Source organism: Lepus europaeus, chromosome 21, assembly GCF_033115175.1.
Source record: "Lepus europaeus isolate LE1 chromosome 21, mLepTim1.pri, whole genome shotgun sequence".
Taxonomy (NCBI): Eukaryota; Metazoa; Chordata; class Mammalia; order Lagomorpha; family Leporidae; genus Lepus; species Lepus europaeus.
Window position 1 is genome coordinate 24503600 of NC_084847.1, and position 27511 is coordinate 24531110.

The 27511-nt window shown below is 63.2% G+C and overlaps 2 protein-coding genes across 6 annotated transcripts; one reads left to right on the plus strand and one right to left on the minus strand.

Annotated features, from left to right (window-relative positions):
- The first annotated feature begins 963 nt into the window (after positions 1 to 963).
- RABEP2 (rabaptin, RAB GTPase binding effector protein 2) lies at positions 964 to 12371 on the plus strand. 2 transcript variants are annotated; one of them, XM_062180496.1, is made up of 14 exons: positions 964 to 1134; positions 1875 to 2074; positions 2576 to 2785; positions 5983 to 6140; positions 7780 to 7890; positions 8336 to 8656; positions 9426 to 9521; positions 9610 to 9708; positions 10117 to 10275; positions 10614 to 10791; positions 10940 to 10951; positions 11034 to 11089; positions 11266 to 11382; positions 11784 to 12371. In XM_062180496.1, exons 2-14 carry the CDS (start codon positions 2014 to 2016, stop codon positions 11883 to 11885), a joined length of 1680 nt encoding a protein of 559 aa, XP_062036480.1. In that variant the 5' UTR covers positions 964 to 1134; positions 1875 to 2013; the 3' UTR covers positions 11886 to 12371. The 2 variants fall into 2 exon arrangements, with proteins under 2 accessions (XP_062036480.1, XP_062036479.1); XM_062180495.1 differs by lacking the exon at positions 964 to 1134 and having other exon boundaries at positions 1491 to 2074.
- On the minus strand, positions 12353 to 26522 carry ATP2A1 (ATPase sarcoplasmic/endoplasmic reticulum Ca2+ transporting 1). 4 transcript variants are annotated; one of them, XM_062180491.1, is made up of 20 exons: positions 25728 to 26522; positions 24950 to 25088; positions 23166 to 23246; positions 22408 to 22493; positions 21971 to 22268; positions 21635 to 21801; positions 18782 to 18870; positions 18493 to 18595; positions 18104 to 18235; positions 15939 to 16064; positions 15604 to 15822; positions 14861 to 15196; positions 14515 to 14735; positions 14194 to 14396; positions 13857 to 13942; positions 13634 to 13767; positions 13423 to 13540; positions 13206 to 13323; positions 12927 to 12968; positions 12353 to 12558 (listed from the first exon to the last, which is right to left on the minus strand). In XM_062180491.1, exons 2-19 carry the CDS (start codon positions 25035 to 25037, stop codon positions 12964 to 12966), a joined length of 2610 nt encoding a protein of 869 aa, XP_062036475.1. In that variant the 5' UTR covers positions 25038 to 25088; positions 25728 to 26522; the 3' UTR covers positions 12353 to 12558; positions 12927 to 12963. The 4 variants fall into 4 exon arrangements, with proteins under 4 accessions (XP_062036475.1, XP_062036474.1, XP_062036476.1 ...); XM_062180490.1 differs by lacking the exon at positions 12927 to 12968; XM_062180492.1 differs by lacking the exons at positions 12927 to 12968; positions 24950 to 25088.
- Between the last annotated feature and the right edge of the window lie 989 nt (positions 26523 to 27511).

Consider the following 27511-nt stretch of genomic DNA (forward strand, 5'->3'; position numbering starts at 1 on the left):
CGTCCCCGGATCGATATTGGCATCCACAGACACTCAGGAAGTTGAACAAAGGAAGGAAAAGGGCAGGTGTTTGGCACAGCGGTCAAGGCACCACCTAAGTGGCCAGTGCTGTGGCATAGTGGGTACAGCATCCTATATGGGCACTGGTTCGAGTCCCAGCTACTCCACTTCTGATCCAGCTCTCTGCTATGGCCTGGGAAAGCAGTAGAAGATGGCCCAGGTGCTTGGGCCCCTGATCACGCGTGGGAGACCTGGAAGAAGCTCCTGGCTCCTGGCTTCGGATCAGCTCAGCTCCGGCTGTTGTGGCCATTTGGGGGAGTGAACCAGCAGATGGAAGATTTCTCTCCATCCCTCTCTCTGTTGGCAACTCTACCTCTCAAATAAATAAATAAGATCTTTAAAAAAAAAAAAAAAAAGGCACCACCTGGGCTGCCAGCATTGTCCGTCAGTGTCTGGGTTCAAGTCCCAGCTGCCCCCCCAGTTCCAGCTCCCTGCTTTTGTGCAGCCTGGGTGGCAGCCGATGCGAGCTGCATAGATGAGCCAGGCTGGGTTCTCGGCTCCTGGCGTTGGCCTGGGTCCAGCACCAGTCACTTTGCTGGCAGCAGTACAGGAAAACCCGGTTCCTCTGCACACTCAGTGGCATTTGGCGTTGTTACTCTGCTCAGCCATTGTTAAGATGTACCTGACCCTGCCTCCCGCTGCCTTTAATTTCTACTTCCCTAATGGCTCATGACGTTGAACATCTGTTCATGGGTGAGTTTGCTGCCTGTGACAGGGTGAAAAGTCTGACCAGTTTCAAAGCGGCTAACTAGGTTTTTAAGCAGGCACAAGAATTCACTTTTTTTTTTTTTTAAGAATTATTTATTTGAAAGGCAGAGTTACAGAGAGAGAGAGAGAGAGAGAGAGTCAGTCTTCCATTCGCTGGTTCACACCCCAGATGACCTCAATAGCTGGAGCTGTGCCAATCTGAAGCCAGGAGCCAAGAGCTTCTTCAGGGTCTCCCACATGGGTGCAGGGGCCCAAGGGCTTGGGCCACCTTCTACTGCTTTCCCAGAGAGCTGGATCGGAAGTGGAGCAGCCAAGACTTGAACCGGCGTCCATATGGGATACAGGCACTGTAGGCGTTTTACAGAGGTGATTCCAACTGCGTTCTGCAGAACTAACTAAAGGGGCCTTTGTAATGTGTGTGTGTGGTGGAGGACGGAGATGATGGGGCCAGGGACTAGAGGTCAGTACTGGAAATGGAGGGAAAGGAACACCTTCTGGAATATTCGGTGCACTGGAGTTACCAGGACTTGCAGCAGGAGGCCAAGACGCAGGAACTCCCAGGACAGGTTTGGGGGAAGGGCTGTCAAAGCTCCGTTTGAATTCCTGCTGCCGAGCCGGGATAAGGCAAGCTTGACCCAGGACAGAGGCCGGCGGAGGAGGGATTTGAGAGGCGCTGGGAGGGGTTGGGGGATTTGCAGGAAGCCGCGACTGGTGGAATACCAAGTGGGGGTGGGCTCGTGGAAGTTTGGGACTTTTACGACCGGCTACGTGGACACTCTGGCGCCCAGAGAAGTGAAGTCGATCCAGCCCCGGCCCCAGGGACGATCGGCGAGGGCCCGGCCCCACCTCGCTGTAACCTGAGCCGGGGCTGCGGCGGGAGGGCGGCCAGGGGCCGCAGAGGGCGCTTTGGCCGGCGGCCCTGAGCAGGCGTGACGGAGCAGCACTGCGGAGGTCACCGGGAGACGCCGGCGCCCCCCTCAGCCGGAAGAACTCGGGGGTCTGAGGGGCAGGCGGCGCGCCCCAGCTTAGAAGGAGGGAGGCGGGGCTCGGGCGTGTACTCGGGAATCTTCGGCGGACGCTCGGCATTTCTCTCGGCCGTCCGCCAGGACCTCGATCCCGGGCCGGTCCGGAAACAGCCGAGCGGATCCGGAAACAGCCGAGCGGACCCGGAAACAGCCGAGCGGACCCGGAAGCGGCGAGCGCCGTCACCAGGGAGTGCGGGAATCCGCCGTTTGCGCCGAGGCGATGGCAGCAGCTGCGCCGGCGACTGCGGGCGCGGACGGGCGACAGAGGCGGCCGGGGGCTGGTACGTGAGGGCGCGTCCGTGCACGCGGGGGGCGGTGGAGCCGGAGGCGGGGCCCAGCTCGGCCGGCGGGTGGGGGGTGGAGAAGGGAGCCCGGAGAGGGGCGGGGTCACGCTGGCGGGAGAGGGGGCGGGGCCTTGGGGCTACCGGCGAAGGGGGCGTGGTCTGACCGCCCTCCGGGGGCCAGCGGTGGGACCCAGTGGGGGAAGGGGCGGGGTCGCTGGCACGGAGGGGAGGGGGGGTCGCGTCGGAGCCTCTGGGGGATTGGCGGGAACCGAGACTCTGGGAAGAGGCGGGCTGTAGGCAGCGCGAGGTCCGGCCAGGTGCCCCGCTGGGGGGCGTGGCCAGGTGCCCTGCAGGGGCGTGGCCAGGTGAGGGCGTGGCCAGGTGAAGGTGGGGCTGCAGGAGTTGGTTGCGGAACTCGACTGCTGTTTTGCCGGGTGGCCTGGAGTGTTGGGGATCCGGGCAGTGATGGGACGAGAGTCTGATCCCTGTCCTCCACAGCGCTGGACCCCCAGACCCAGACGGGACCCGAGGCCGAGGCCGAGGCCGGTGAGCTGGGCCGGCTTCGGGCTGAGCTGGCCGGCGCCCTGGCCGAAATGGAGACCATGAAGGCCGTGGCGGAGGTGAGCGAGAGCACGAAGGCTGAGGCCGTGGCTGCGGTGCAGCGGCAGTGCCAGGAGGAGGTGGCTTCCCTGCAGGCCATCCTGAAAGGTGAGAGGCGGATGCCGGGACGGGGCAGTGCCGGCGAGGGGCCAGGGCTGGGGGGCGAGAGCTGGGGGGTAGGGCGGCAAGGCTGCAGCGCCGGCGACGAGGCAAGCGCCCCCTCTTTGAATTTGCCTAGAGCGCGGCTGTGGGGTCACAGCTAAGTTTAGCTCTCCCGACCCCCTCGCCGTGTCATTTCTCGTCCCTCACTGATGGCTGATCAACCCTGAACCCGGGCAGGAAACTTCTCAGTTCCCCAAACCGCCCTGCTCTTGGGCCTGCCCCCCCCCGCCCCTCCTCGCTCGCAGGATGTGACTCTGGGCAGGGGAAGCACAGCTCGGGGGCCCACGATCTCCCTGCTGCTTTTCTTTTTTTTTTTTTGACAGGCAGAGTGGACAGTGAGAGAGAGAGACAGAGAGAAAGGTTTTCCTTTGCCGTTGGTTCACCCTCCAATGGCCGCTGCGGCTGGCGCATCGCGCTGATCGGAAGCCAGAAGCCAGGTGCTTCTCCTGGTCTCCCATGGGGGTGCAGGGCCCAAGGACCTGGGCCATCCTCCACTGCACTCCCGGGCCACAGCAGAGAGCTGGCCTGGAAGAGGGGCAACTGGGATAGAATCCGGCGCCCCGACCGGGACTAGAACCTGGTGTGCCGGCGCCGCAGGCGGAGGATTAGCCGCAGTACCGGCCTATCCTGCTGCTTTTCTGCTTAGCTCTTCCCCCCCCCAGCCTGAGGCCCGAATCTGAAACACATGTCAGTGGAGAGGGGCACCCCTCTGCTCCCACTGCCCCGCCCCACCCGGCCGGCCGTGGGGCCCTTGGCACCTCCCTCCTGGAACACCGGCCTCCAGAGAACTTTTGTCTCCGACTCCCACCCCACGATGCCAGTTCTCTCTTTTCCCTTTCAGTGTCCTTATTTGAAAGGCAGAGCAAGAGAGGGAGAGGGAGAGAGAGAGAGAGGGAAGGAGCCCGCGATCCCTTGGTTAGCAGCCAGTGCTGGGCCACATGGCAGCCAGGAGCCCGGCACTCCATCCATCCAGTTTCCCACGTGGGTGGTGGCCCCAGTCCGAGCACCTCCGTCAGCAGGAAGCTGGGTTGGAGGTGGAGCGGCTGGGACCTGAGCCGGCGCTCCGGTGCAGGACGCAGCTATAACGGGCAACAGCTTGACCCGCTGAGCCCCGCCTCCCACCCTGGCCAGCTCCCTCTCTGACGGCCCCTCCTCGCTCCAGCCGTCTCCATCTCCGTCTCCGGGGCTGCGTTTCCCACGTTTCAGGCACCCGCGCCCCTGAGCAGCGTGGTCTCATCCTTATGCGACTTGTGTTGGTTATGGAATTTTTTTTTTTTTTTTAAGATTTAATTTATTTGAAAGACGGTTACAGAGAGAGGTAGACACAGAGAGAAAGGTCTTCCATCTGCTGGTTCACTCCCCAGATGGCCGCAATGTCTGGAGCTGGGCCAATCTAAAGCCAGGAGCCAGGAGCTTCTTCCAGTTTCCCATGTGGGTGCAGGGGCCCAAGGACCTGGGCCATCTTCCACTGCTTTCCCAGGCCACAGCAGAGAGCTGAATCGAAAGAAGAGCAGCCGGGACTTGAACTGGTGCCCATATGGGATGCCGGCGCTGCAGGCGGCAGCTTTACCCGCTATGCACAGCGCTGGCCCCAGCAGCTAATTTTTTGTCGAGCATTGTTTGTCAGGCTCTGAGCTGTTTTACAAGTATTGTTCACGACCAGCTACAAGGTAGGAACTATTAACAGAGGAAGCTCTGAGGCACAGTCCAGGGTCAGACAGCAAAAGATGTGAAGCCAGGCAGTCTGGCGGCTGAACCTTTACGGCTACCATTAAGATGAACAGAGCACACATGAGAGAGGGAGGCAGACAGGAGCCAGCATCACAGTCCAGGTCTCCTCTCCCATGTGGGTGGCAGGGACCCAGGCAATTGGGCCCTCACTTGTTGTTTCCCAGGGGTCGTGTTAGCAGGGAGCTGGAATCAGGAGCGGAGTCGTGTGTCAAGCCTGGGCACTCTGATCCTGGGGGCAGACATCTGTGAGCCAAACGCCCACCCCTAGTGGAACGTATTAATAACAATAGATAGGCCCAGCGCTGTGGGGTAGCGGGTAAAGCCACTGCCTGCAGTGCTGGCATCCCATATGGGTGCCGGTTCGAGTCCTGGATGCTCCTGGCTTCGGATCAGAGCAGCTCCGGCCATTGTGGCCATCTGGAGAGTGAACCAGCAGATGGAAGACCTTTCTCCCTCTCCCTCTCCCTCTCCCTCTCCCTCTCTGCCTCTCCTCCTCTCTGTGTAACTCTTTCAAGTAAATAAATAAATCTTTTTTTTTTTTATTTATTTGACAGGCAGAGTTAGTGAGGAGAGAGAAAGGTCTTCCTTCCATTGGTTCACCCTCCAAATGGCTGCTACGGCTGGCGCGCTGCGCCGATCTGAAGCCAGGAGCCAGGTGCTTCTCCTGGTCTCCCATGCTGGTGCAGGGCCCAAGCACTTGGGCCATCCTCCACTGCCTTCCTGGGCCACAGCAGAGAGCTGGCCTGGAAGAGGGGCAACCGGGACAGAACCAGTGCCCCAACCGGGACTAGAACCCGGGGTGCCGGCACCACGGCTCACTAGGCTAATCCTCCACCTGTGGATAAATAAATAAATCTTAAAAAAAAAAAAGGAATTTCAACCCATACTATGGCTGATCTCTACAATTTTTAAACAAATTTATTTATTTATTTTATTTAAAAGGCAGAGTGACAGAAAGAGGGAGAGGGAGAGAGACCACGTGTCCATCCACTGGTTCACTCCCCACGTGCCAGTGACTGCCAGGGTTGGGCCTGGCCAAAGGCAGGAGCCTGGAGCTCCATCCGGGGCTCCCACACGGGCGGCAGGAAGCCAGGTGCTTAGGTTGTCCTCGGTCGCCTCCCTGGGCGCGTTAGCAGGAAGCTGGACCCGGAGTTCAGCGCGGCTGGGGCTCAGCCACACTGCAGCCTGGCACGCAGGCCTCCCAAGCGGCGGCTCACCTTGCCCAGCCGCTGTACCCGCCCCGTGCCTGCGGTTTGTCGCCAAGCCTGCGGGTGTCCCCTGGACCCGCACCTGCCCCAGCTCGTTGGCCCAGGGCACCGTCTACGGATCGAGACCCTTTTCAGCGGGAACGCCAGGGATCCCCGCCACCCACTGGCCGTCCCTCAGCGGTCGCTGCCTCCTCTGCCCCGCAGACTCCATCAGCAGCTACGAGGCCCAGATCGCGTCCCTGAAGCAGGAGTGGCGGCAGCAGCAGCAGGACTCGGAGGAGAAGGAGCGGGAGCTGGGCCGCCTGAGGCAGCTGCTGTCGCGGACGCACCCACTGGACTCCCTGGAGCAGCAGATGGAGAAGGTTGGCCTTGGCAGAGCGTGCGGCGGGGTGGTGGCCGGCTCCCCAGTCCGTGGGCCCAGGGTCGGCGCCGCTGAGTGCTAGCTTCCTGCTGGGCAGGGTCCTGGGGCGGGGTGGGGGGGCCTGGCAGGTTCACCTCCAGAGTGAGGTCGCCCACATGCAGCAACCTCTCGTGCACTCGGCGCTGTGCGGGCGCCTGCAGACCCGCGCAGGGAGTCCCCTAGACCCATCTAGCAGGTGAGCACGGTGAGGCCCGGAGAAGCCCGGGTTCTCCGCTTTCTGTTTTCATCCGCCTGTGTTCCGGTCGCCACCGCTGATGGGTCACAGGAAGCACGTTCCCCCACCCCCACGCCGCCACACCTCGGCAGGCCCAGGAGGCAGGGTCGCCACTAAGAGCCCACTGCCCGCAGCAGGTCGCTGAGGCTCGGGGAGGCAGAGCCCAAAGCAGGAGCCCAGGACAGGAGGGCATCCAGCCCCCGGGTGCCCAGCGGAGCCTGCTTCCTGCACACGGAGGGCCCGGGAGGCCGTGCTCGGAGAAAGCCCCCGCACCCCCACCCCGCCGGCACCCCAGGGATCCACAGGCCGGCCCCTGTGCGCCTCCGCGGAGTCCACGCGCCAGTCTTTGGCCAGGCGGAGTTTTGCTGGGGCCAGGCCAGCCCGCTGGGCCTGCTGGGACTGCTCCTGGGGGTGGGTGGGGTTGGCTGAGCTCGCTGGAGAAGGTTTTAGATGACTCTGGCGATAGCCTCAGCGTTGAGTGGGAAGAAGGTGGCGCCAGGCGGCCGTGACTGGCAGGTGTCAGCCTTGAACAACTGGGCGGCTGGCAGGACCGCCCGTGCTGACCACGCGTTTGTGCCGGGAGGAGCTGGGGCAGGACGCCGACGCGGTTTTGGCCACGCTAGGTTGGAGGAGCCTGTGTGACGTCCAAGTGCAGACATCCAGAGGCTGCCGGCCGTGCAAGGTCAGCAGGACCCCAAGCTCAGAGATGGGAAGGGCACGGGCGGACAGAGCTGCCAGGCTGACGTTGGCTGATGTGATGGAGATGCTGAAACCAGCAATGGCTTCAATAAGACAGAAGTTGCTTTTCCAGAAAGTCCAGGGGCAGGCGCAGTCCGGGAGGACAGGTGCAGCAGCTCAGTAAGTCAGGAGGAACCCAGGCTCCTCCTGTATTGCTGTTTTGCCATAGGTAGCAGATTGCCTCATGGTCCAAGATGACTGCTTGAGTGCCAGCCATCATGTCCACATTCCAGCCAGCAAGAAGGAGGAGAAGGAAGAGTAAAGAAAGGCACACCCTCTTCCATCTGGTTACACCTCGCTAGCTGGAACTTAGCCATGCCATGGTGTTTAGCTGCAGGGAGGCTGAGAAGTGTAGGTGGCGTTCTAGAATGTAGGCCACGTGCCCAGCTAAAACTCTGAGGTTCTATGACAAAAGAAAATCCGGATGTTGGAGAAGAAAGTTCTGGTGAGTAAGTGGGCGACAGGGAGACAGCTGTGACCTTGGCCGGTTTCCCTTACGCGCTGGGGCCCGCCCGTCGTCGGCCCTCTTAGCTCTGAGCTGGGTGGACAGCACCTCCTAGGAGTCCACAGGGAAGGGAGGGGAGGGGGAGGGGACGTCACCGCCCACGCCCCCCCCCTCCCCCCGCAGGCCCACGAGGACTCGGAGAAGCTGCGGGAGATCGTGCTGCCCATGGAGCAGGAGATCCAGGAGCTGAAGGCCAAGCTGCTGAGGGCCGAGCAGCTGATCCAGGAGATCCAGGTGAGTGCGGCGGGGGGGCGTGGAGGATGGGGCGCCCCCCCCCCCCCCGCGCCCGGCCCCGCCCCCAGCGCTCCCCTGCCACCCCCCAGAGATGGCCCGCCCCCGGCCCCGCCCCCAGCGCTCCCCTGCCAACCCCCCCCCGATGGCCCGCCCCCCGGCCCCGCCCCCAGCGCTCCCCTGCCACCCCCCAGAGATGGCCCGCCCCCCGGCCCCGCCCCCAGCGCTCCCCTGCCACCCCCCAGAGATGGCCCGCCCCCCGGCCCCGCCCCCAGCGCTCCCCTGCCACCCCCCAGAGATGGCCCGCCCCCCGGCCCCACCCCCAGCGCTCCCCTGCCATCCCCCAGAGATGGCCCGCCCCCGGCCCCGCCCCCAGCGCTCCCCTGCCACCCCCCAGAGATGGCCCGCCCCCGGCCCCGCCCCCAGCGCTCCCCTGCCTCCCCCCCAGAGACGGCCCCGGCAGCCGCCGCCCCTGGCTCGGGACCCGTCCCCGCCGCTGGAGCCCCTGGACGAGCTGAGCGGAGACGGCGGCCCCGCGGCCGAGGCCTTCGCCCGCAACTGCGACGACAGCGCCTCCATCTCCTCCTTCTCCCTGGGCGGCGCCGGCGCGGGTAGTTCCCCACCACGCGGCCGCCAGGCCCTGAGCCCGGAGCAGGAGGAGACGGCCTCGCTGGTGTCCACCGGCACCCTGGTCCCCGAGGGCATCTACCTGCCGCCGCCCGGCTACCAGCTCGTCGCTGACGGCCAGTGGGAGCAGCTGCAGGCAGAGGTGAGCACGCAGGGGGGCGGCCCCGCGCCCCGGCCCAGAGGGGCGCCGGTTCGAGTCCCGGCTGCTCCACTTCCGGTCCAGCTCTCTGCTATGGCCTGGGAAGGCAGTGGAGGATGGCCCAAGTGCTTGGGCCCCTGCACCTGTGTGGGAAACCCCGAGGAAGCTCCTCGCTCCTGGTTCTGCTTTTTAATAAATAAGTAAATCCTAAATGAATAAATAAACAAACATCGCAACAGCTCCCAGGCGGAAGGAGCCGCAGGTTCAGAGGCCCCGAGGAGCAGCAGGCCCCATGTGTCGTGGGCGCAGCGTAGTTTACGTTTCATTTTCCGGGCTGTGTTTATCCATTTTCATTTTACTTGAAGCAGAGGTCTTGCACCCACTGGTTCCCCCCCCCCCCCCGCCCCAGATGCCCACCACAGCCAGGGCTGAAGCCAGGAGCCCAGCACCTGAGCCTGCACCTGCTGCTTCCCGGGGTGGGCGTTGCCAGGAAGCCGGAGCCTAGGCTCGAACCCTGGGCCGCGGGTTCTGCGTTGTATACTGGAAGGAGCAGGAAGCCCCCGCTGGCTTCTGGGCTTTCGGAAGCTCGCGCGGGCCTCGGTGTCGGGGCAGCAGTGGCCGCTGGGGACTGGGGTTCCAGGGAGAGCAGCAGAGATGGAGCCCACTGGGGAGAGGACCTGGCGGGGCGGGGCGGGGCGGGGCGGGAGAGGCGTGGCCAGGAGGGGAGGCCCCGCCCCACCCGCCCTGGAGGTGGACGCTCGGTCTGCGGCAGGGCCGGCAGCTGCAGCAGGAGCTGGAGGGCGTCCGGCGGGAGCGGGACGAGCTGCAGGAGGGCCTGAGACGCAGCAACGAGGACTGTGCCAAGCAGGTGGGTCCCGGCCTCCGCTGGCGCCGCCGGCCAGGGCCTCCGGCCGCCCCGCCCTCACCCTCACCCTCGCCCGCCGTCCACCCCCCAGATGCAGGTGCTCCTGGCCCAGGTCCAGAACTCGGAGCAGCTGCTGCGGACCCTGCAGGGGACCGTGAGCCAGGCCCAGGAGCGCGTGCAGCTGCAGATGGTGAGCGCTGGGGGCGGGGCCTGGGGAGGGCGTGCCCAAAGGTGAGGCACCTGTCGGCCCTGCGGGGAAGGGGTTTGGGGCAGCCCTGGCCGTGACCAGAGCAGGGGCGCCGAGCGAACTCTGCGGGCTCGGAGCCCAGGGCCCCAGTCTGCGGAGATGTGTGGGGTGCTTCCGGAGCTGGGAATGGGGGCTGCTGGCGCCCCGCTCCCTGGCCCCTGGCCCCCTGCCGCCAGCCTGAAATCTGGACATTTGTGTGTGGTCTCCCAGCCTTTAAATTAGCAACGGCTTCGGGGCTTTAAACAACCCTAGGGGCCAAATAAAACATGGGCTGGTGACCGCTGAGTCAGCAGGGCGGGGGCTGGGGGGAGACAGCGGGCCCTCGCCGGCTCACACCCCACGCGTCCCCAGGCAGAGCTGGCCACCTCCCACCGCTGCCTGAGCCACGAGGTGAAGCGGCTGAATGAGGAGAACCGGGGGCTCCGGGCCGAGCAGCCCCCGCCGCCCGCCGCCCAGGGCCTCCTGGGGCAGGACGAGGGCGCGGAGGAGCCGCTGCCCAGCTCCGTGCAGGTGAGCGGGCTGCGGCTGAGCCCTCAGGCCCTGGGGACAGACTCCTGCGACACCGTGGACCCCCTGCCCCGTCCAGCGTTGGCGTGGAGAGCAGATGAGTTCCGGGAACTCGGCAGCAGGCATGCCACCGTCTTCTCGCGAGACGCGTGTTCCCGTGTTCCCGGGGCCCTGTGCAGCGCCTGCCTGGCCACAGTTGGCTTTTGGTGTCGGTGTCCCCACACGGCCGGGGGTGCTTCGCGGGGGGCCGGGCTGAGCTTCGTGGAGGGGACCCTGGGAGCTCCCGCTGTGTGAGCCCCTCTCTGGCCCTCCGCCCAGCGGGTGACCCACGTCCCCTCCAGGAGCTGCAGCAACTGGTGCGACACACGCGGCAGGAGGCCCGGGCCCAGCAGCGGGCGCGGGAGCACGAGGCCGAGCGCCTGCGCATCGAGATCGTGACCCTGCGCGAGGCGCTGGAGGAGGAGACGGCGGCCAGGGCCGGCCTGGAGGGGCAGCTGCGGGGGCAGCGGGAGGAGACAGGTGAGGGAAGGGGCGGGAGCCGCCCACCCTGCTCCCAGGGGCCCCAGGCCAGGAGGGGGCCAGAGGGGGAGGGGAAGTGGTGTGAGAACCCGCCTTGACCTCTCTCTCTCTCTCTCTCTCTCTCTCTCTCTCTCTCTGCTTCCCACAGAGGTGTTGGAGGGTGAGTAGGCATGGGGGGCAGCGTGGGGGAGGGGCGGCTCAGCGAGAGGCTGCGGCCCTGACTTCCGGCCCTGCCTTCCCAGCCTCCCTCTGCAGCCTGAGGACAGAGATGGAGCGGCTGCAGCAGGAACAGGGCAAGGTGAGGCGGAGGAGCCCGGGCTGCCCCGCCCCTCCCGCCCCTTCTGTCTGCCTCAGGCCCAGGGCCGGACCAGACAGGAGGAGGCTGGGGCAGGGCTGGTTGGTGGGGAGGGGGTTGCTTGGGCCTTGCACGCTCCCCTTGGCCCCGGGCTGAGCCTGGCTCCCCTTTTCCCGCAGGCCCCGCTCACTGACCTCCTCTCAGAACAGAGGGCCAAGGTGCTGCGGCTGCAGGCTGAGCTGGAGACCAGCGAGCAGGTGCAGCGGGACTTCGTGCGCCTGTCACAGGCTCTGCAGGTGTGGCGCACCCCCTCCCCACCAGGCTGGCGCAACTTGGGGGGGACCCAAGGGGCCTTGCGAGGAAAGTCCCCCATGCGGCGTGGCAGGTTGGGGAGGGGGTCCCTTCCTCCCTGAGGCCGGCGTGGACCTTTGCCCTGGGCTAGAGCTCCGGAAACGTGGAAGCTCCATGGCGTGTGGCACACCAGTCCCAGAGCCTCCTGCAGGGGCCAGCCAGTGGCCTGCACGGTGTTCCGAGGCCACCCCAGGCTGCTCTTAGCACCTTTTCCCTCCCTGACCCCAGTTCACCGTGGCATGGGGGTGGGGGCAGCCCCTGGGCCCTGCCCTTGAGGGCTGGCAGCCGGGGCAGGGGTCGCGCTCCCCCAGCGAGGACCCCCTGCTTCCCTCGCCCAACCCCGCAGGTGCGCCTGGAGCGGATCCGCCAGGCAGAGACCCTGCAGCAAGTGCGCAGCATCATGGACGAGGCTCCCCTAAGGGACGTCAAGGACATCAAGGACACTTGAGGGCCCGGGTGCGAACACCCCCCCCACACACACACCAGGGACTGCCTGTGTCCACTGCGGAACCGGCCGCCTGCCCCCTCCGAGCCAGGGGTTGGTTGCAGTGCCCTCCTGCGCTGCCCCCCCCCCCCCCGCCCCAGGGCAGCCCGGCCTCCTCCTCCTCAGGGATGACACGGGGGAGGGCCCCAGACCCCTCCTAGAACCAAAGTGCAGCTCCTAGAACCAAAGTGCAGCTCCCACCCGCGGCTCTCCGGCCCAGCCCCATACCACCCGGCTGGCAGTGCCTGTTACCGCCTAGCTCTTTCCAAGCCACCGCGGAGCCTGGGGTGGCCAGGAGCCTCCCTCAGCGGCCCCTGGGGACAGGCAGCTGCTTTCCAGAGCGCATGACACTACGACCCTCGTCCCAAGACGTGCAGGGAGGCACGGCCAGACTCTTGTGTTGTTTATTTTCAATAAATAAGCAGCTGAGCTCAGTCGGTCGCCTTGTCCCTGCAAGCCCCATGGGGTGGGGAAGGGGGATTTACAAGGTGCGGGGTGGGGGTGGGGGTGAGGGACGTCATGTTTATAAACAGAAACCTGGGGTGGGGAGGGGTGTGCCACAGCTCGGGCTGAAGATGCGTCTATGGGGTCGGGAGGGGCAGGAGGACTGGTTACTTCCTCCTTTCATCTTCTGGATCTGGAAGGAGAAGAGGGTGGGCTGAGGCCGGAGGCAGAGGGACAGTGGGTCCTGGGTGTCCGTTCCCCCGGTCCCCTACTCACCTGCGTCCCCCTGTCCCAACACCCCCTCCCCAGCCCCAGCCCAGCCCAGCAGCAGACACAGCCAGCGCAACGCAGCGCAGCCCCGCCAGCACGCTGGTGCCTGGGCCGAGAGCCTGGCAGCAGAGCTGCCGCCCAGAGCGAGGGCAGCAGCAAGGGCCGCTGGGCAAGCGCGGTGGTGGCGGCGGCAGCGGCAGTGGCTCCAGGCGGAGCTGCGAGCGCGGGTGGGCTAGGGGCGCAGGCGGCGGGCACAGCAGCTGGGGCACGCGCAAGGAGGGAGGGCGATACCTGTGACACGGGTTCAAAGACATGGAGGAGGGGGTGCTTATCCTGTGGCCAGAGAGGACAGAGAGACAGCGTTAGGGGGCAGGGCTGCAGCCCCACAGTCACCGTGGGGGTGGGCAGAGGCCAGGGCGCCCCTCTCTGGGGGACGCTGGTCCACTAAGGCCAAGAAGAACTCGCCCAGCTACAGAGGAAGAGGGTGGGCGCTGCGCGTGTCCGCAGCGCAGAGCGAGGGACCGGGACTCCAGGAGAGGGGAGGTGCAAGGTAGAGGGGTTGTCCCTTACCCTCCAGGTAGTTCCGAGCAATGAACTTGAGGATTTCATCCAGCCCGATGACTGGAAGTGAGATCTTGAGGACCATGAGCCACTGGGTGAGGTCCAGGGCCTTGAGCTTGAAGATCATCTGGGATGGGAGTGGGGGTGGCAGCCATGAGGGAGGGGTGGTCCCCACCTGGGCTCCCTGGGGGCTGTGAGGACGGGGCAGGGTGGGGGGCAGGCTCACCGGCAGGGGGTCGATGTAGAGGATGAGGAAGTGGAGGGACATGGACAGGCAGATGGAGCCCACCAGCCAGATGTTCACCCAGGGCGGCATCCGCACCAAGGACTGGTTCTCAGACAGGCTGCAGCGAGGGGGGACAGCAGGGGGGACAGGCAGGTGAGGCAGGAAGGGGATGGCGGGTGGGTGGAGCGTGCGGGAGGCAAGGGGAGCCCACCTGTTGAGAGCATTGCACATCTCAATGGTCACCAGCACAGACAAGGCCATGGTCATGGGCTCTGGGGCCTCAAAGATCTCACAGTCCAGACCCTCAAAGTGAGGGTGGTCCTCGGTGCACTGCATGAAGTGGGTCTGCAGGGCGACGGACGGGAGGCTGAGACCCTGTGGAAGGTGCCACCCCCCTCAGAGCTGCCCCCACCCCACGCCGCATCCTCCCCTACCAGCTGGTGGTAGGTGACACCTGGCCCATCCTCTGCGTACATAAACCACCAGGCAGCGGCTCCCACAGTGGCTGCACCCACATAGCCTGCAGCAGAGAGAAGATGGCAGTAGTCAGGATCAGGCCCAGGATGGGTGCTGAGGCGCAGTGGGTTAAGCTGCTGCCTGCGATCCCGGCATCCCATGTGGGTGCCGGGTCAAGCCCCAGCTGCTCCACTTCCCATCCAGCTCCCTGCTGACACACCCGGGAAAGCAACGGAAGATGGCCCAAGTGCTTGGGCCCCTGCACCCACGTGGGAGACTCCAAACGCTGGGAAGGACTGGGGCCTCCCTGCTTACCCCCGATGGCCATGTAGCGGAAGAAGAGCCAGCCACTGATCAGGGGCTCCTTGGGACTCCGGGGGGGCCGGTCCATGATGTCCAGGTCTGGTGGGTTGAAGCCCAGGGCCGTGGCTGGGAGCCCGTCCGTCACCAGGTTCACCCACAGCAGCTGCACGGGGATCAGGGCCTCGGGCAGCCCCAAGGCGGCCGTCAGGAAGATGCTGCCAGGAGGAGGCGGTCACGCGTGTGACCTGGGGTCAGCCCCACCCCCAGCACGCGCACACACACACACACACACACACACACACACCCGCCGCCCAGTGCCGCCCGGCTGCTCACCAGACCACCTCGCCCACGTTGGAGGAGATGAGGTAGCGGATGAACTGCTTCATGTTGTTGTAGATGGCGCGGCCCTCCTCCACGGCGGCCACAATGGTGGAGAAGTTGTCGTCGGCCAGCACCATCTCGGACGCTGTCTTGGCCACGGCAGTGCCAGATCCCATGGCTATGCCGATCTCGGCCTTCTTCAGGGCAGGGGCGTCATTGACGCCATCCCCTGTCTGAGGCAAGAAGGAATGAGTGGGCTCAGGGCCCCCTGCCACGCACCTGTCCTGAGACCCTCCTCTCCCGCCCATAGCCCCCCCGCCCATCTCCCCCGTGGATCCTCCCGAGGTGGGACCCTCACCATGGCTGTGATCTCATCGTAGGACTGCAGGTATTCCACGATCTTGGACTTGTGGGAGGGCTCCACGCGGGCGAAGCAGCAGGCGCGGCGGCAGGCTTCCCGCTGCTCGGCCAGGGGCAGGTCGTCAAACTCGCGGCCGGTGTAGGCGCGGTCTGCCACCTCCTCGTTCTCCCCAAAGATGCCGATGCGACGGCAGATGGCGATGGCCGTGCCCTTGTTGTCGCCTGTGATCATGATCACGCGGATCCCGGCGTCCCGGCACAGCTGGATGGAGCCCATGACCTCCTTGCGGGGCGGGTCCAGCATGCCCACGACGCCCACGAACGTCAGGTCCGTCTGGGGAGACAGTGCAGAGGGCGGCGGGTCAGGGAGGGCCTTGGAAAGTGGGTGGGATGAGGGGGTGAGGCCCTAGGGACCTGGGGTTTGGACCCCCAGAGGGCCTCGGAAGCTCAGAGGTGGGAAACCTTGCCTGACAGTGGAGAGAGCACGCACCAGAAGTGAGGGCGGCGCCTCCTGCTTTGGGCAGCGCCGGCACTTAGACCAGGACCGCTATCTGCAGGCCCCTCTCGCTCCCCAGAAAAGGAAGGGAGGGTCCCACGTTCCGCTGCGCGCCTGCCCACGGGTCACACTGCAAGCAGCCCTGGAGCCACCCTCCGCCCCGAGGTTCTTTCTGACTCTGGCATCCGGGGCTTCCGAGGCCCACGCTGCAGGACACAGGCGGCGGGCGGTGCCTCTCTGCTCACCTCGTACTCCATGAACCTGGAGGAGTCGTCCAGCACCATCTCCTCTCGCTTGGGGGGCGTGTCACGGGTGGCCAGGGCCAGGCAGCGCAGCGTGTCCCGGCCGGTGCCCCACTCCTTGATCACGGAGAGGATCTTCTCCTTCACCGGCCCGGTCATGGGCACCCGGGTGGTGCCCACTCGCACGTAGTTACAGCGGTCGATGACCCCCTCGGGGGCGCCCTGGGAGACCAGAAGGGCGGTGCTCAGAGGCCGAGGCACAGTGGCACGGGGCGGGCACAGGACATGGGACCCGGATTCGGAAGAACAGAGGCCCCGGGCGCGTTCCGGTGTCTGACCTTGACAAACATCTTGTTGCCCACAGCAGCTCGGGAAGATTTGGCTGGAGAACAGTACACAGACATGGACTTCCTGTCTCGGGAGAACTCCAGGGTGAACTCTTTCTTCATGAGCTGGCGGATCACCTAGGGGAGAGAGACCGGGAGGGGCCGGCGTTGTGGCGCAGCGGGCTGAGCCGCCGCTGGGGACCAGCACAGCCCCTGTCAGGGTGCTGGTTCCAGGCCTGGCTACTCAGCTTATGATCTGGCTCCCTGCTGATGCGCCTGGGAAGGCAGCAGAAGACGGCCCAAGTACTAGGGTCTCTGCCACCCACGTGGGAGACCAGGCTGGAGTTCCTGACTCTTGGTTTCAGCCTGTCCCAGTCCTGGCTACCAGAGCCATTTGGGGAGTGTACTGGCAGATGGGAGTCTCTCTCTCTCTCTCTCTCTCTCTTAATAATAAAAAGAAAGAAAGAAAAGAAGAAAAGAGGAGACAGGGAGGGAGAGACCAGCCCCCTTAAAAGAGCTAAAAGGATCTGGAAGTTGGAGCAGAGCCCGGCCAGAGGCCGAGGGTAAAGCGAAGTCTGGCGCCTGCAGCATGACGGGAGAGGGTTCCAAGGCTCGTGTTGCCACAGCGTCCGGTTAAAGGCCCGCTGCAGCAGGCTGGCCTCGCATAGCCTTGTGTGACAGAGACTTCGTGATGACAGAAACGTTACCTCACCTGCACTGCGCAGTGGGATGTCCCTGAGCGATGTGAGTGGAGGACTTTTCCTTTTATGTAATTTTAATTTACTTAAAGGGGCTGGCACTGTGGCTCAGTGGGTTAAGCCGCTGCCTGTGACACTGGCTTCCCAAACTGGAGCTCTGGTTCGAGTCCCAGATGCTGTGCTTCCAATCCAGTTTCCCTGCCTATGGGCCTGGGAAAGCAGAGGAAGATGGCTGAAGTGCTTGGGCCCCTGCCACCCACGTGGGAGACCCTGCTGAAACTCCTGGCTCCTGGCTTCGGCCTGGCCCAGCCCTGGCTCTCGTAGCCATCTAAAGAATGAACCAGTAGTTGGAAGATCTCTCTCCATGACTCTGACTTTCAAATAAATAAATAAAGCTTTGACCAAATTTATCACAGATATTTCTCCACAATATGGTGGCAGAAGCCTGAACACTTTGGCCATTTTCCACTGCTTTCCCAGATGCATTAGCAGGAACTGGATTGGAAGTGGAGCTTCCAGGAATCGAACTGGTGCCCATATGGGATGCCAGAGTCACAGGCGGCGGCTTTACAGTGCCCAGTCCACATTTGGACATTTTAAAAATTAAGCTTTTGATGCCATGGCGGAGGGGGTTAAGCCTCTTGCCTGCAGCACCAGCATCCCATATAGGCACCAGTTCGAGTCCTGGCTGCTCCACTTCCAGTCCAGCTCCCTGCTAATGCACCTGGGAAAGCAGTGGAGGATGGCCCAAGTCCTTGGGCCCCTGCACCCACATGGGAGACCTGGAAGAAGCTCCTGGCTTCATATCAGCCCAGCTCTGGCAGTTGTAACCATTTGGGGAGTGAACCAGCAGATGGAAGACCTCTCTCTGTGTCTCTTCCTCTCTCTGTAACTCTACTTCTCAAATAAATAAATAAATCTTTAAAAAAAAAACACAAATAAATAAAACTAAGCTTCTGATAGACACTGAGGCAGTTTTCACTTTTTAGAGTTCTATTATAAAAGCAGTGAGCATCTTGCATGGATGGGAGCTGCCCACAGCATTGACAGCCCAGAGCAAATGTTAACGAGAGCTCCCAGCGAGTCTGACCCAGCTGGCCTGGTTCATCAGGACAGGGAAGTCAGCCCCTGTGCATGGGGCAGCTGCATCTCCCACACCCTAAAGCGGGGCCTGAGACCCCATGAGAACCAGCGTGCTTCCGGAGACCGGGCGTTATGCGTTGAGATCACAGATGCCCCGAGCCAGGTCCCTTGGGTCCCTGCACCCGGCTCTCCCTTTTCAACCTGGGACGCTGCAGGAAGTGACATTCGATTCATCAGGGCATTGCAGCGAAGGCCACAGAGGGCCAGGTACGAGTCCAGGGGCCGCGGTCCCCCCCCCCCCCCGACGACAGCAGCAGGAAAAGGTCGGCTGCCCGGCTCAGCTCCCCCCAGGATGTGGGCCTGAGGAGGCCCCTGCGGCAGGGCGCCCGGACTCACCGAGTTGCAGGCGTTGGCCCTCTCCACCTTCGAGAGGTTCCGCACTTCCGTGTTGAACACATTCATCTTCTCTACCAGGGTGGTGAGCGCCGTCTCCGTGGCCTCGCCCACCTTCTCATAGACGCCTTTGGTCTGAGATGGGCATGAGAAGCAGAGCCAGGTCGGCACCGGGGCACCTGGGCCCTGGCTCCCCCACCCTGCACACCCGCCTTCCCCCTAGAAGGGAGCAAACCACGCCTTCCTCTCAGCACTTTGTGCACTGGCCTTGGTTCCCCCAGGGCCCCTTCCCGGACCCCTTCCCGGCCTGCTGGCAAGCCCCAGACTCTGGCCAACTGGCAGGACTAAGTTGCTGCTGGTGGTGCTGGTGGGGGGTGGGGTGGGGCGGTTACCTCATTGAAGTCCAAGGAGGAATCATTGCACAGGGCACAAATGGTGGCCAGCTCCACCAGCCCATCAAACTGCCCTGACCGGATGGGTTTATCATTCTTCAGGCTGGCGGCGGGCAGGCAGGGAGGAGGAGAGGAAAGAGACAGTGGAGAACGGGAGTGAGCTGCAGAGAGAGAGCACAGGCAGAGCAGAGCGAGCAGGGCGCGGGGCGGTGGGGCTGGGGTGGGGGAATGGCAGTGAACTTGGAGAAAGGAAGACAAAGCCAGCAGGAGCCCCGGTGCAGGCACTTACACCTCCCCCTCTGGAGCGTAGGTGGAGCCGGTGATGGAGAACTCGTTCAGCGAACAGAAGTCTCCTTCCACCTTGTCGAGGATGAACATCTGTGGGGGAGAAGGGCGCACACGGATGTCCCCTGTGCCCATGCCCGAGGCTCCTGGCGCCCACCCCCGGGTCACATTCGCGGAGCGGGCCACCGTGTCTGGCCGCTTCTGCCTCTCCTGATTCCTCCCTGGACCTGGCTCCTCCCACCCCGCCTTCTCTGTGTTCTGTGCTGAAACAAAAGTGACTGCCAGTCACACCGGGGCTTTCTTAGATCAGGCATTAAAATAAAGGGCCAGCGCTGTGGCATAACAGGTTAAGCTACTGGCTGCAATGCTGGTGTCCCGTACGGGTGCCGGTTCGAGTCCTGGCTGCTCCACTTCCAATCCAGCTCTCTGCTATGGCCTGGGAAAGCAGCAGAGGATGGCTCAAGGGCTTGGGCCCCAAGTAGGAGACCTGGATGAAGCTCCTGGCTTCGCCATGGCCATTGGAGCCATTTTAGGAGTGAACTAACGAATCTCTCTCTCTCTCTCTCTCTCTCTCCCTCTCTCTCTCCCCCCACCTCTCTCTGTAACTCTGCCTTTCAAATAAATAAGATAATTTTTTAAAATAAATAAGCGAGACAGTGTTAATAGAGCATGGTGCAGACTGCGGCTAAGAGCCCACCTGTCAGCACCTGGCCCCTTTACAGGTGCAGCCGCTCTTCCAGGTTTGCAGGAAGAGCTAGAAATTCCAGTCGTTTTCCTGTGAAATCGCTTAACTTTCAAACATGGGCAATGAATTCATCTTTATGAAATGGGCCTGGAGCCTGCGGTCTGGATTTGAAGCCTTGTGCATGGGACGGGTGTGGAGCACGCAAGCCCAGGGGGTGGGTGGCAGCCGGCGGAAGCCAGGGAAAGCAGCCAAGAGACAGAGCTTCCCATTCATTCCACCAGGGAAGGGCGGCCCGACAGGTATTGCGGGGTGGGGGGGGCCGTGGACCTGAGAGATGGCCTTCCTCCCCCCAAGCTGACCACACAGCCCTCACTCCTCAGAACAGCAATTTCCACTTCACGGGCTTCGTCCACAGAACTCTGTTTGGGGCAGGGTTCCCACAGATGACCCCTCAAGGAGTCCCTGAATGTAGAGGGCCCCAAAACAAAACAAAAACATCTTTGACTTTTTCTCTAACTGGTACTCGGCATTTCTTTCCAGTTAGGAACTGACGATGGGCCCCGACGGCACAAGCGAGGCTTGTGATTTCGCCGCCAATACAACCTCACTTTCCTGTCGCATTCCTGCCGGGGCGGATCTTTAAACAGCATAACTGACACTCACCATCGCTTCAGCACCTTGACAACTCTTAGACTCACTGCTGGAACTTGCTATTTAATGCATGAATAAAGCAGCGTGGACTGGCACTGTGGCACAGTGGGTTAAGCCACTGCCTATGATGCCGGCGTCCCATATCACAGCGCCGGCTCCACTTCTAATCCAGCTCCCTGCTAGCGCACTTGGAAAAGCTACAGAAGATGGCCCAAGTGCTTGGGCCCCTGCCATCCACATGGGAGACCTGGCTGGAATTCCTGGCTCCTGACTCCAGCCTGGCCCAGCTCCAGGCATTACAGCCATGTGGGGAAGTGAATCAGCGGATGGAAGACCTCCCTCTGTGTCTCTCCTTCTCTCTCTCTCTCTGCCTTTCAGACAAATAAAATAAATCTTAAAAAAATAAATAAAAGATAAAGCAGCAGATATATAACTAAATCATGAATTTGTTTTGAGAATATTTTGAGTACTACTTGGGATCTTCAAAAAGTTCACAGAAATGGGTATTATGAAAACAACTACACATAGATTTTTTTGCATCAAAATAAAGTTATTGGGGCCGGCGCTGTGGCATTGCGGGTAAAGTCAACGCCTGCGGTGCCAGCATCCTGTATGGGCGCCGGTTTGAGTCTCAGCTGCTCCACTTCCGATCCAGCTCTCTGCTATGGCCTGGGAAAGCAGTAGAAGATGGCCCAAGTCCTTGTGCCCCTGCACCCACGTGGGAGACCTGGAGGAAGTTCCTGGCTCCTGGCTTCGGACCGGCGCAGCTCTGGCCATTGCGGCCAATCGGGGAGTAAACCAGCAGATGAAAGACCTCCCTCTCTCTCTCTCTCTCTCTCTCTCTCTGCCTTTCCTTCTCTCTGCATAACTCTGATTTTCAAATAAATAATCAATCTTTAAAAAGCATAGAGTTATCTTCTAATTCTGCTTTCCACAAACTGTTTGAAGCCGCCTTGGATTCAGTCACTGGTTTCCTCTGTGATCCTACGAATCTTAAAAACAGCCCCGTGTGTGTTTGCTTTGTAGACATTTGGGATGGCCTACTGGGAAGAGGCACAAACCCAAGGGTGTGAGGCCCAGGGGAGTGCAGGGGCCTGGTCCGGAGATGCTGCCCTGGCTGGCCGTGGCCGGGCCCCCCACCATGGAGCAGCCCCTCTGCAGGGCCAACCGACAGCTCAGCTCTGTGTGTTCCCCACTGCATCTGTGAGCCAACCACTGAACCCCCGAGAGCCTCAGTTTCCTTCTCTGAAAAACGGGGTGACTGAGACCTTGCCCCACACAGGCTGTTGTGGCAGACTGAAGACACCCCATGGCGGTGGCCCAGTGAGCTGGCTACTTGGGCCGGGAGTCTGACTCCCGCCTCAGCTGGCACTCTCTCTGCCCTGGGAGCATGGTGCATGCAGGGGTAACCCCATCTCCGGAGGGCTCAGTCCCTGCCCCCAGCAGTCAGGAGTGGGCGTGTCCTCCCAGGCCCCACCCCCAGTGGTGGTGATGCGCGTGTCCTCCCCACCAGCTCCTGACCTTGCACACAGACATCTGGTTGGTGGTGAGGGTGCCTGTCTTGTCGGAGCAGATGACAGAGGTGCAGCCCAGGGTCTCCACGGAGGGCAGGCTCCTCACGATGGCGTTCTTCTTCGCCATCCGGCGGGTGCCCAGGGCCAGGCAGGTAGTGATGACAGCGGGAAGACCTGTGGGGAGGGGCAGTGAGGAAGCGACCCCCAGGGAGGGGCCAGGAGACCTACTGTGACCCCAAGGATAACAGCTCCTGACCCCTGGCACCTGGCACCGAGACATCTGGGAAGACAGCCTTTGCTGATGAGACTAACAAGTAGGAGGAGAAAGAGAGGCCGCCGTTACCTTCTGGGATCGCAGCCACGGCCAAGGCCACGGCGATCTTGAAGTAGTAGATGGCACCGCGGATCCAGGAGCCCCCGTGGACGGGGTCGTTGAAGTGGCCGATGTTGATGAGCCACACGGCCACGCAGATGAGGGAGATGACCTTGGACAGCTGCTCCCCGAACTCATCCAGCTTCTGCTGCAGGGGCGTCTTGTCCTGCTCCGTGGCGGCCATCTGGTCACGGATCTTCCCGATCTCGGTGCTCACGCCGGTGGTGGCCACGATGCCCAGGGCCTTGCCGGCCGCGATGTTGGTACCCTGGGAAGGTGAAGGAGAGGCAAGGCGTTGGGCGAGGGCTGCCCCGCCCCCCTCATCTCTCTTCCCACGCCTCCTCCATCTTCCTCCCAGAGCTGGGCTCCTGGCTGGAGCACGCGACAGCTGGCCCCAGGCTGCTCACCGAGAAAAGCATGTTCTTCTTGTCCTGGTTGACAGCTCGCGGGTCAGGGACTGGCTCCGTGTGCTTGATGACGGACACGGACTCGCCTGCGGAGAAGGGGCCAGGGGCTTTCAGGTGACGTCACCTCCTTCTCCCTGACTCCCACCCCGCCCCCACGCCCTCCCTGCTCAGCAGGGACAGGGCCTGGCCAGGACCCAGCGACCGCCCTGCAGGCAGGCTGGGCCCTGGGAGGAGCTGCACTGGAGCAGGAAGCCCTTGTCTCGCCAGCTGCACAACGTTGCGCGCTTAACCTCCATTTGCCCCTCTGAAAAATGGGGACACTCGAGCGCTGCGTTTTGGTGACAAAGCGGCTGATGTATGCAGAGGTGCACTGTCCAGTGTGGGTCACACCCCTGGGAGGGACAGGTCCCCCTCACGGCTCCTGGGCCAGCCCAGCCTGGCCTGCTTGGACCACAGGGAATGTTCTGAGCTCTGCTTGCCGCCTCCCAGTGGAGGAAGGGATACAGCTGAGGCTGGGGGACATCCACGCCCTGCACCTTCCCCTGGAGCCCCGTGGCCCCTCGCTCCAGGACCTCTGAGGACACCAAAGGAGGCAGCACAGCTGTCCAGGTGTGGCCGTGACTACGTCCCCATGGAAGAGTTGGGCCGACAGCCATGTGGCAAAGGGACCCTAACGTGCGGCCTCTCCCCAGGGCCCCGGATGATGGAGGAGGCCAGCAGAGGCTCCTCCTCCCTGCCTGTCCTCCCAGCCCGCACACCTGTCAGGATGGACTGGTCCACGCGGAGGGTGGTGGACTTGATGGACAGGATGCGGATGTCCGCAGGGACTTTGTCCCCGACTGTGGAGAGAGCAAAGTGAGGTCAGCTGGGAATGGCGTCTTCTCCCTACCTAAGAAAAGCCCAGGCTTTGTCCAAGGCCCTCACCTCACCCGTCCTTTGGGATTCAGGGCTGGGGCCCGGTCCGGGGCTTAGGTCAGGCCTTCAGCAGGTGCTCCTACAGCCCCCAGAAAGCACCCCAGGGCCCCATTTCTCCTGCCCTCGCATTGTAGAATGCTTCCCACGATAGGAGGGGCCCAGCATCCTGCCTGGCACATAGTAGGTGCTCAGTTAATGTCCCCTGAGCAACCGAAGGGGCAACGGGGGACAGATCGGATGTACAGAGAGAAAGGAGAACAGAGAGGCATGCGGGGGGCAGAGTGAGGTAAAAAAGCCCCCAAAGAAGTGAGAGCAGGGGTGTCAGAGCGAATTGCCAGGGTAAGAAGGCAGGGGAAGGCGGGAAGACGTGAGGGAAAACTCCAGAAGGTCAAGGTCAATGGAGAGAAACAGTGGAGCAGGAAGCAGGAGAGAGGGAAGGTGACAAGGGAGGAGGCCGGCGGAGAGGGAGCAGGTGCGGGGTGGGTCATGGAGGGGACCACGTATCGGGAGCCCCTCAGCCTGGGCAGCTGATGGAAATCAGGGGCTGGGGGTGGGCCAGGGAGGAAACAAGGTGGGCTTGGAAAAGCAGAAACTGCAGCAACGCACTGCAGCTGGGACACGCGGAGGCCTGGCCGGGAGACACACGGGGCCGGGTGGGTCAGCCCGGAGACCACCTTGGGGAGTACTGAAGGCTGGGCGCCCCCGCCAGCCTTAGGAGCCTCTAAAAGAGGCTGCACCCCTCCCGGAGGCTCTGCCCGATTCCACCCTGGCCCCCACAGATGGCACTGGGGCAGGGCTTGGTGGCTTTCCCTCCGCAGCCAGGCTGGAGGAAGCGGCGGCTGCGACGGCGCTGGGCGGGACACCCTGTCACCCAAGCCCAGGCGATATTTATAGACATTCATGGCGCTGACTCCAAGCTGTCACGGTGGCAAGTCGGCCCTGTGATGGGATGCCGGGGTCTCTAGCCCGCCCTCACTCCCTCGCCCCAAGCTTCCCAGGGTAGCGGCGACTCGGGTGTCTAGGCCTAGGAAGATGCCGTCCCCGTGCCAGGGGCCTGGAGACGTGGGGAGGCCTGCTCGGGGCAAATATAAAAACCGCTGAAGGGGGCAGAATCCCAGTCATCTTAGTCACTCGGCCCCCACCCCTCCCCGGGCAGGAATTAAGTGTCCCTCACTGGGGCGGGGCCCTCCTTGGGCTCGCCTCCTCCCTGGTCCCGTGCTCGCGGGCCGGGGCCTGAGTTTCCCATACATGGCCGGGGGCTCGAGCCTTTGGCCCCCCTCCTCCCTTCTACCCTCGCTCCTTCCCCTCAGAGAGGCCTCAAGGGCATAGAGAGGTCAAGACAGAAAGCTGACCAAGCTTGGGGGTGGAAGGAAGGAGAGGGAAGGCCAGGCCTCGGGAGGGGGTGGAGATGGGGCCATTGGCAGGGCCTGGGTTCCACCTGTTGCGTGCAAGTGCTGGGGGAGAGGAGGGGGAGCCGGGGGTCTGCCTGTAGCCTCAGGGACAGGACTGGCTGTTCCTGCGGCACTCGGCCTGCCCCGGGGCACTGCTACCTGGCGTGACCTCCTGAGGCGTCTGGGAAGGAGCGCCCAGACCCCACCCGAGGCTGCCGCCCGCCTGTGTCACTCACCCGCCACCTCCACGATGTCCCCGGGGACGATGTCCCGAGCCTTGATCCTTTGCACTGACTTGCGGTCAGCCCGATACACCTTCCCCATCTCGGGCTCATATTCCTTCAGCGCCTCTATGGCGTTCTCGGCGTTCCGCTCCTGATGGCACAGGGCAAGAGGAGCCGGCCATGAGAAGGCAGGGGCTGGCGCTGGGGGGAGTGGGGAGTGATGGAGGAGCGGGGGTGGGGGGGCCTGAGAGGTGGGGACCTCGCAGAGGGGGCAGGGCTAGGCAGTTTTGGCGCCAGGGAGCGCTCAAGACCCCACAGGAGGACAGGGGTGTGGGTGTGCGGTGGCTGTAAACAGGTGGAGAGGGTTTTGGGGGGGGGGGAGAAAGAACCAGAGAAAATTTAAAAAGCAGGAGCCAGAAAAGGCAGAGGGTGGAGAAGAAAGAGGTGGAAGGAAAGCAGAGGAGCACGTGAGGAACCCCCCCCCCCCCCCGCCATGGCACCCACACTCTCATACTCTGCGGCCCGTTCAATTTGGCCACCAGTCTGAGGGCCGGGATTATTAGCCCCATTTCACAGGTAGGGAGACTGAGGCTCAGAGTTAGGCTGGAATCTCCTCCAACAGCCAGCAAGCGACAGTGGTTCCCAGCATCCCAGCCTCTTCCCCACCCTGCAACCCTGTTTCCAAACTGGGTGAAGAGGACCAGGGGGAGAGGCAAACCTAGAGGGAGGTGACGGAGCCCTGAGGGAGGGTGCTGGGACCCAGGGGAGCGAGCAGGGAGTCCCAGCTGACCTGCCAAACTCCCACGATGGCATTGGCGATGAGGATCAGGAGGATGACAAAGGGTTCAACGAAGGCAGTGACGGTCTCCTCCCCTTCTTCAAACCAGGCCAGCACCTGGGGAGTAAGGGAGGGGTGGGCAATGGGCAGCAACGCCCCTCACGTGGGGAAAGACAGGAAGGGGGAGGGTTTGCAAAGAGCACTTTGAGGGAGGCTGCAGGCAGGAGCGGGCAGGGGCCGGGAGCCCACATCTGCAGGGCACGCCTAGCGCTGCCACGCCGTGATTCAGCGCGAACAGGTGGGCACAGACGTGTACAGCGTGGGGGATTAACTGCAGGTTTCCCTGACCAAGCTGCTGGCTGGTAAGCGAAGCTCAGGGGACACTCGGGCCAACCACCCCTAAAAGCTGCATCCATCCTACGGGGAGCCAAAACTCGATAGGAAAAAAAAACCGCTGTGGTCCTCGCAGGCACCCGGCCCACCCACAGCCCTTCTCCCCCGCCTCCAGCCGAGGCTGGGGAGCTCCAATTTCATGAGGGAGCAGGACGGGGGATAGTGTTACTGTGCCTCCTGCACACACCCCGCCCCAGCTGTTGCAATGCCAGGCAACAGCCACCGGCAAATGTCAAGGAGCAAATCTGAGAAGGGAGAGGGAGGCCCTGGCAGCTGGACTTAGGGGCAGAACGGGCCTCCGGGAAGGCGCCCGACCCAGGCAGAGGGAGGTTTTGTGCTCCAGGGTCTTGTCCTCCTCCTGCTGGACTCAAGTGTTAAAGACTCCGAAACGCAGGCGGGATCACGGGGATGGCAGGTGCGGTGCCGGTGCCGTGGACCCCAGAGGGGAGGCAGCGGCCAGGGCCGGAGAGGTGGCCGAGCGGCGAGGCTGTGCCGGGCCTACTGAGGCCAAGGCCAAGGGGTAGGGGGCCCGTTAGGCAGGGCGGGTGCGAAGGGGCAGAAGGGTGGCTAAGCCTGGGGACCGGAGAGTTGTCCGCGCCTTAGGGGCACCGGCAGTCACCCTCGCACCGGGCGGCTCTTTCCCGCTTCTCGGACCGAGTCTTTCCCTCGACCAATCAGCATCAGGAGGCCGGGGAGGGCGGGGCAGGGGCGCCAGGAGGCCCGAGGATTGGTGGAGCGTCGTGGCCCGGGGCATGCTGGGAGTGGTAGTGGCCGCGGAGCCGCTGCCGGCGTTGGAGGCCGGGAGCCCTGCGCTTGGTGGGGGTAACCCGAGCTGTCAAAGCCCTTGAAGCTGCGAGGGTGGCTTAGCTTTAGTGTTTTGGCTGAGAACACCCTTAAAGCTTAAAATAAAACCTGCCTGCAGGGTGTGGGGGAGGCCAGGGGAGGACGAGAATCCGCGTCCCACAGCCTCCCAGCTCTGGTCTGTAGAACAAGGATGCTCGGGACTCGGCGCTGGAGGATCCGGGGAGCCGCCCACGTCCGAGGGCCCAGCCTCCCGCACACTCCTCAGCCCCCAGCCAGCCCCCAGCTGCCCCCACCCCACCCCCAACACACTTACAAAGGAGATGCAGGCGGCCAGCAGAAGAATCCGCACCAGGAGGTCTTCAAACTGCTCTATCACCAGCTCCCACAGGGATTTCCCTGGGGAAAGAGGCCGGAGTCAGGACCCCTGAGGGCAGGCCGGGGGCAGGGGGGTGGGGGCCGGGGGCTGCAGTATGCCGAATCCCCCTAGGGTGCCTGGCGGGCAGCTCACGGGGCAGGGGGTGGGGGGCAGGGCAGGGACCACCCCCCCAGCTCCGGCTCCTTGAGGTGGGGGCAGTTGTTAAGGGTTGGGTGTCTTAGGA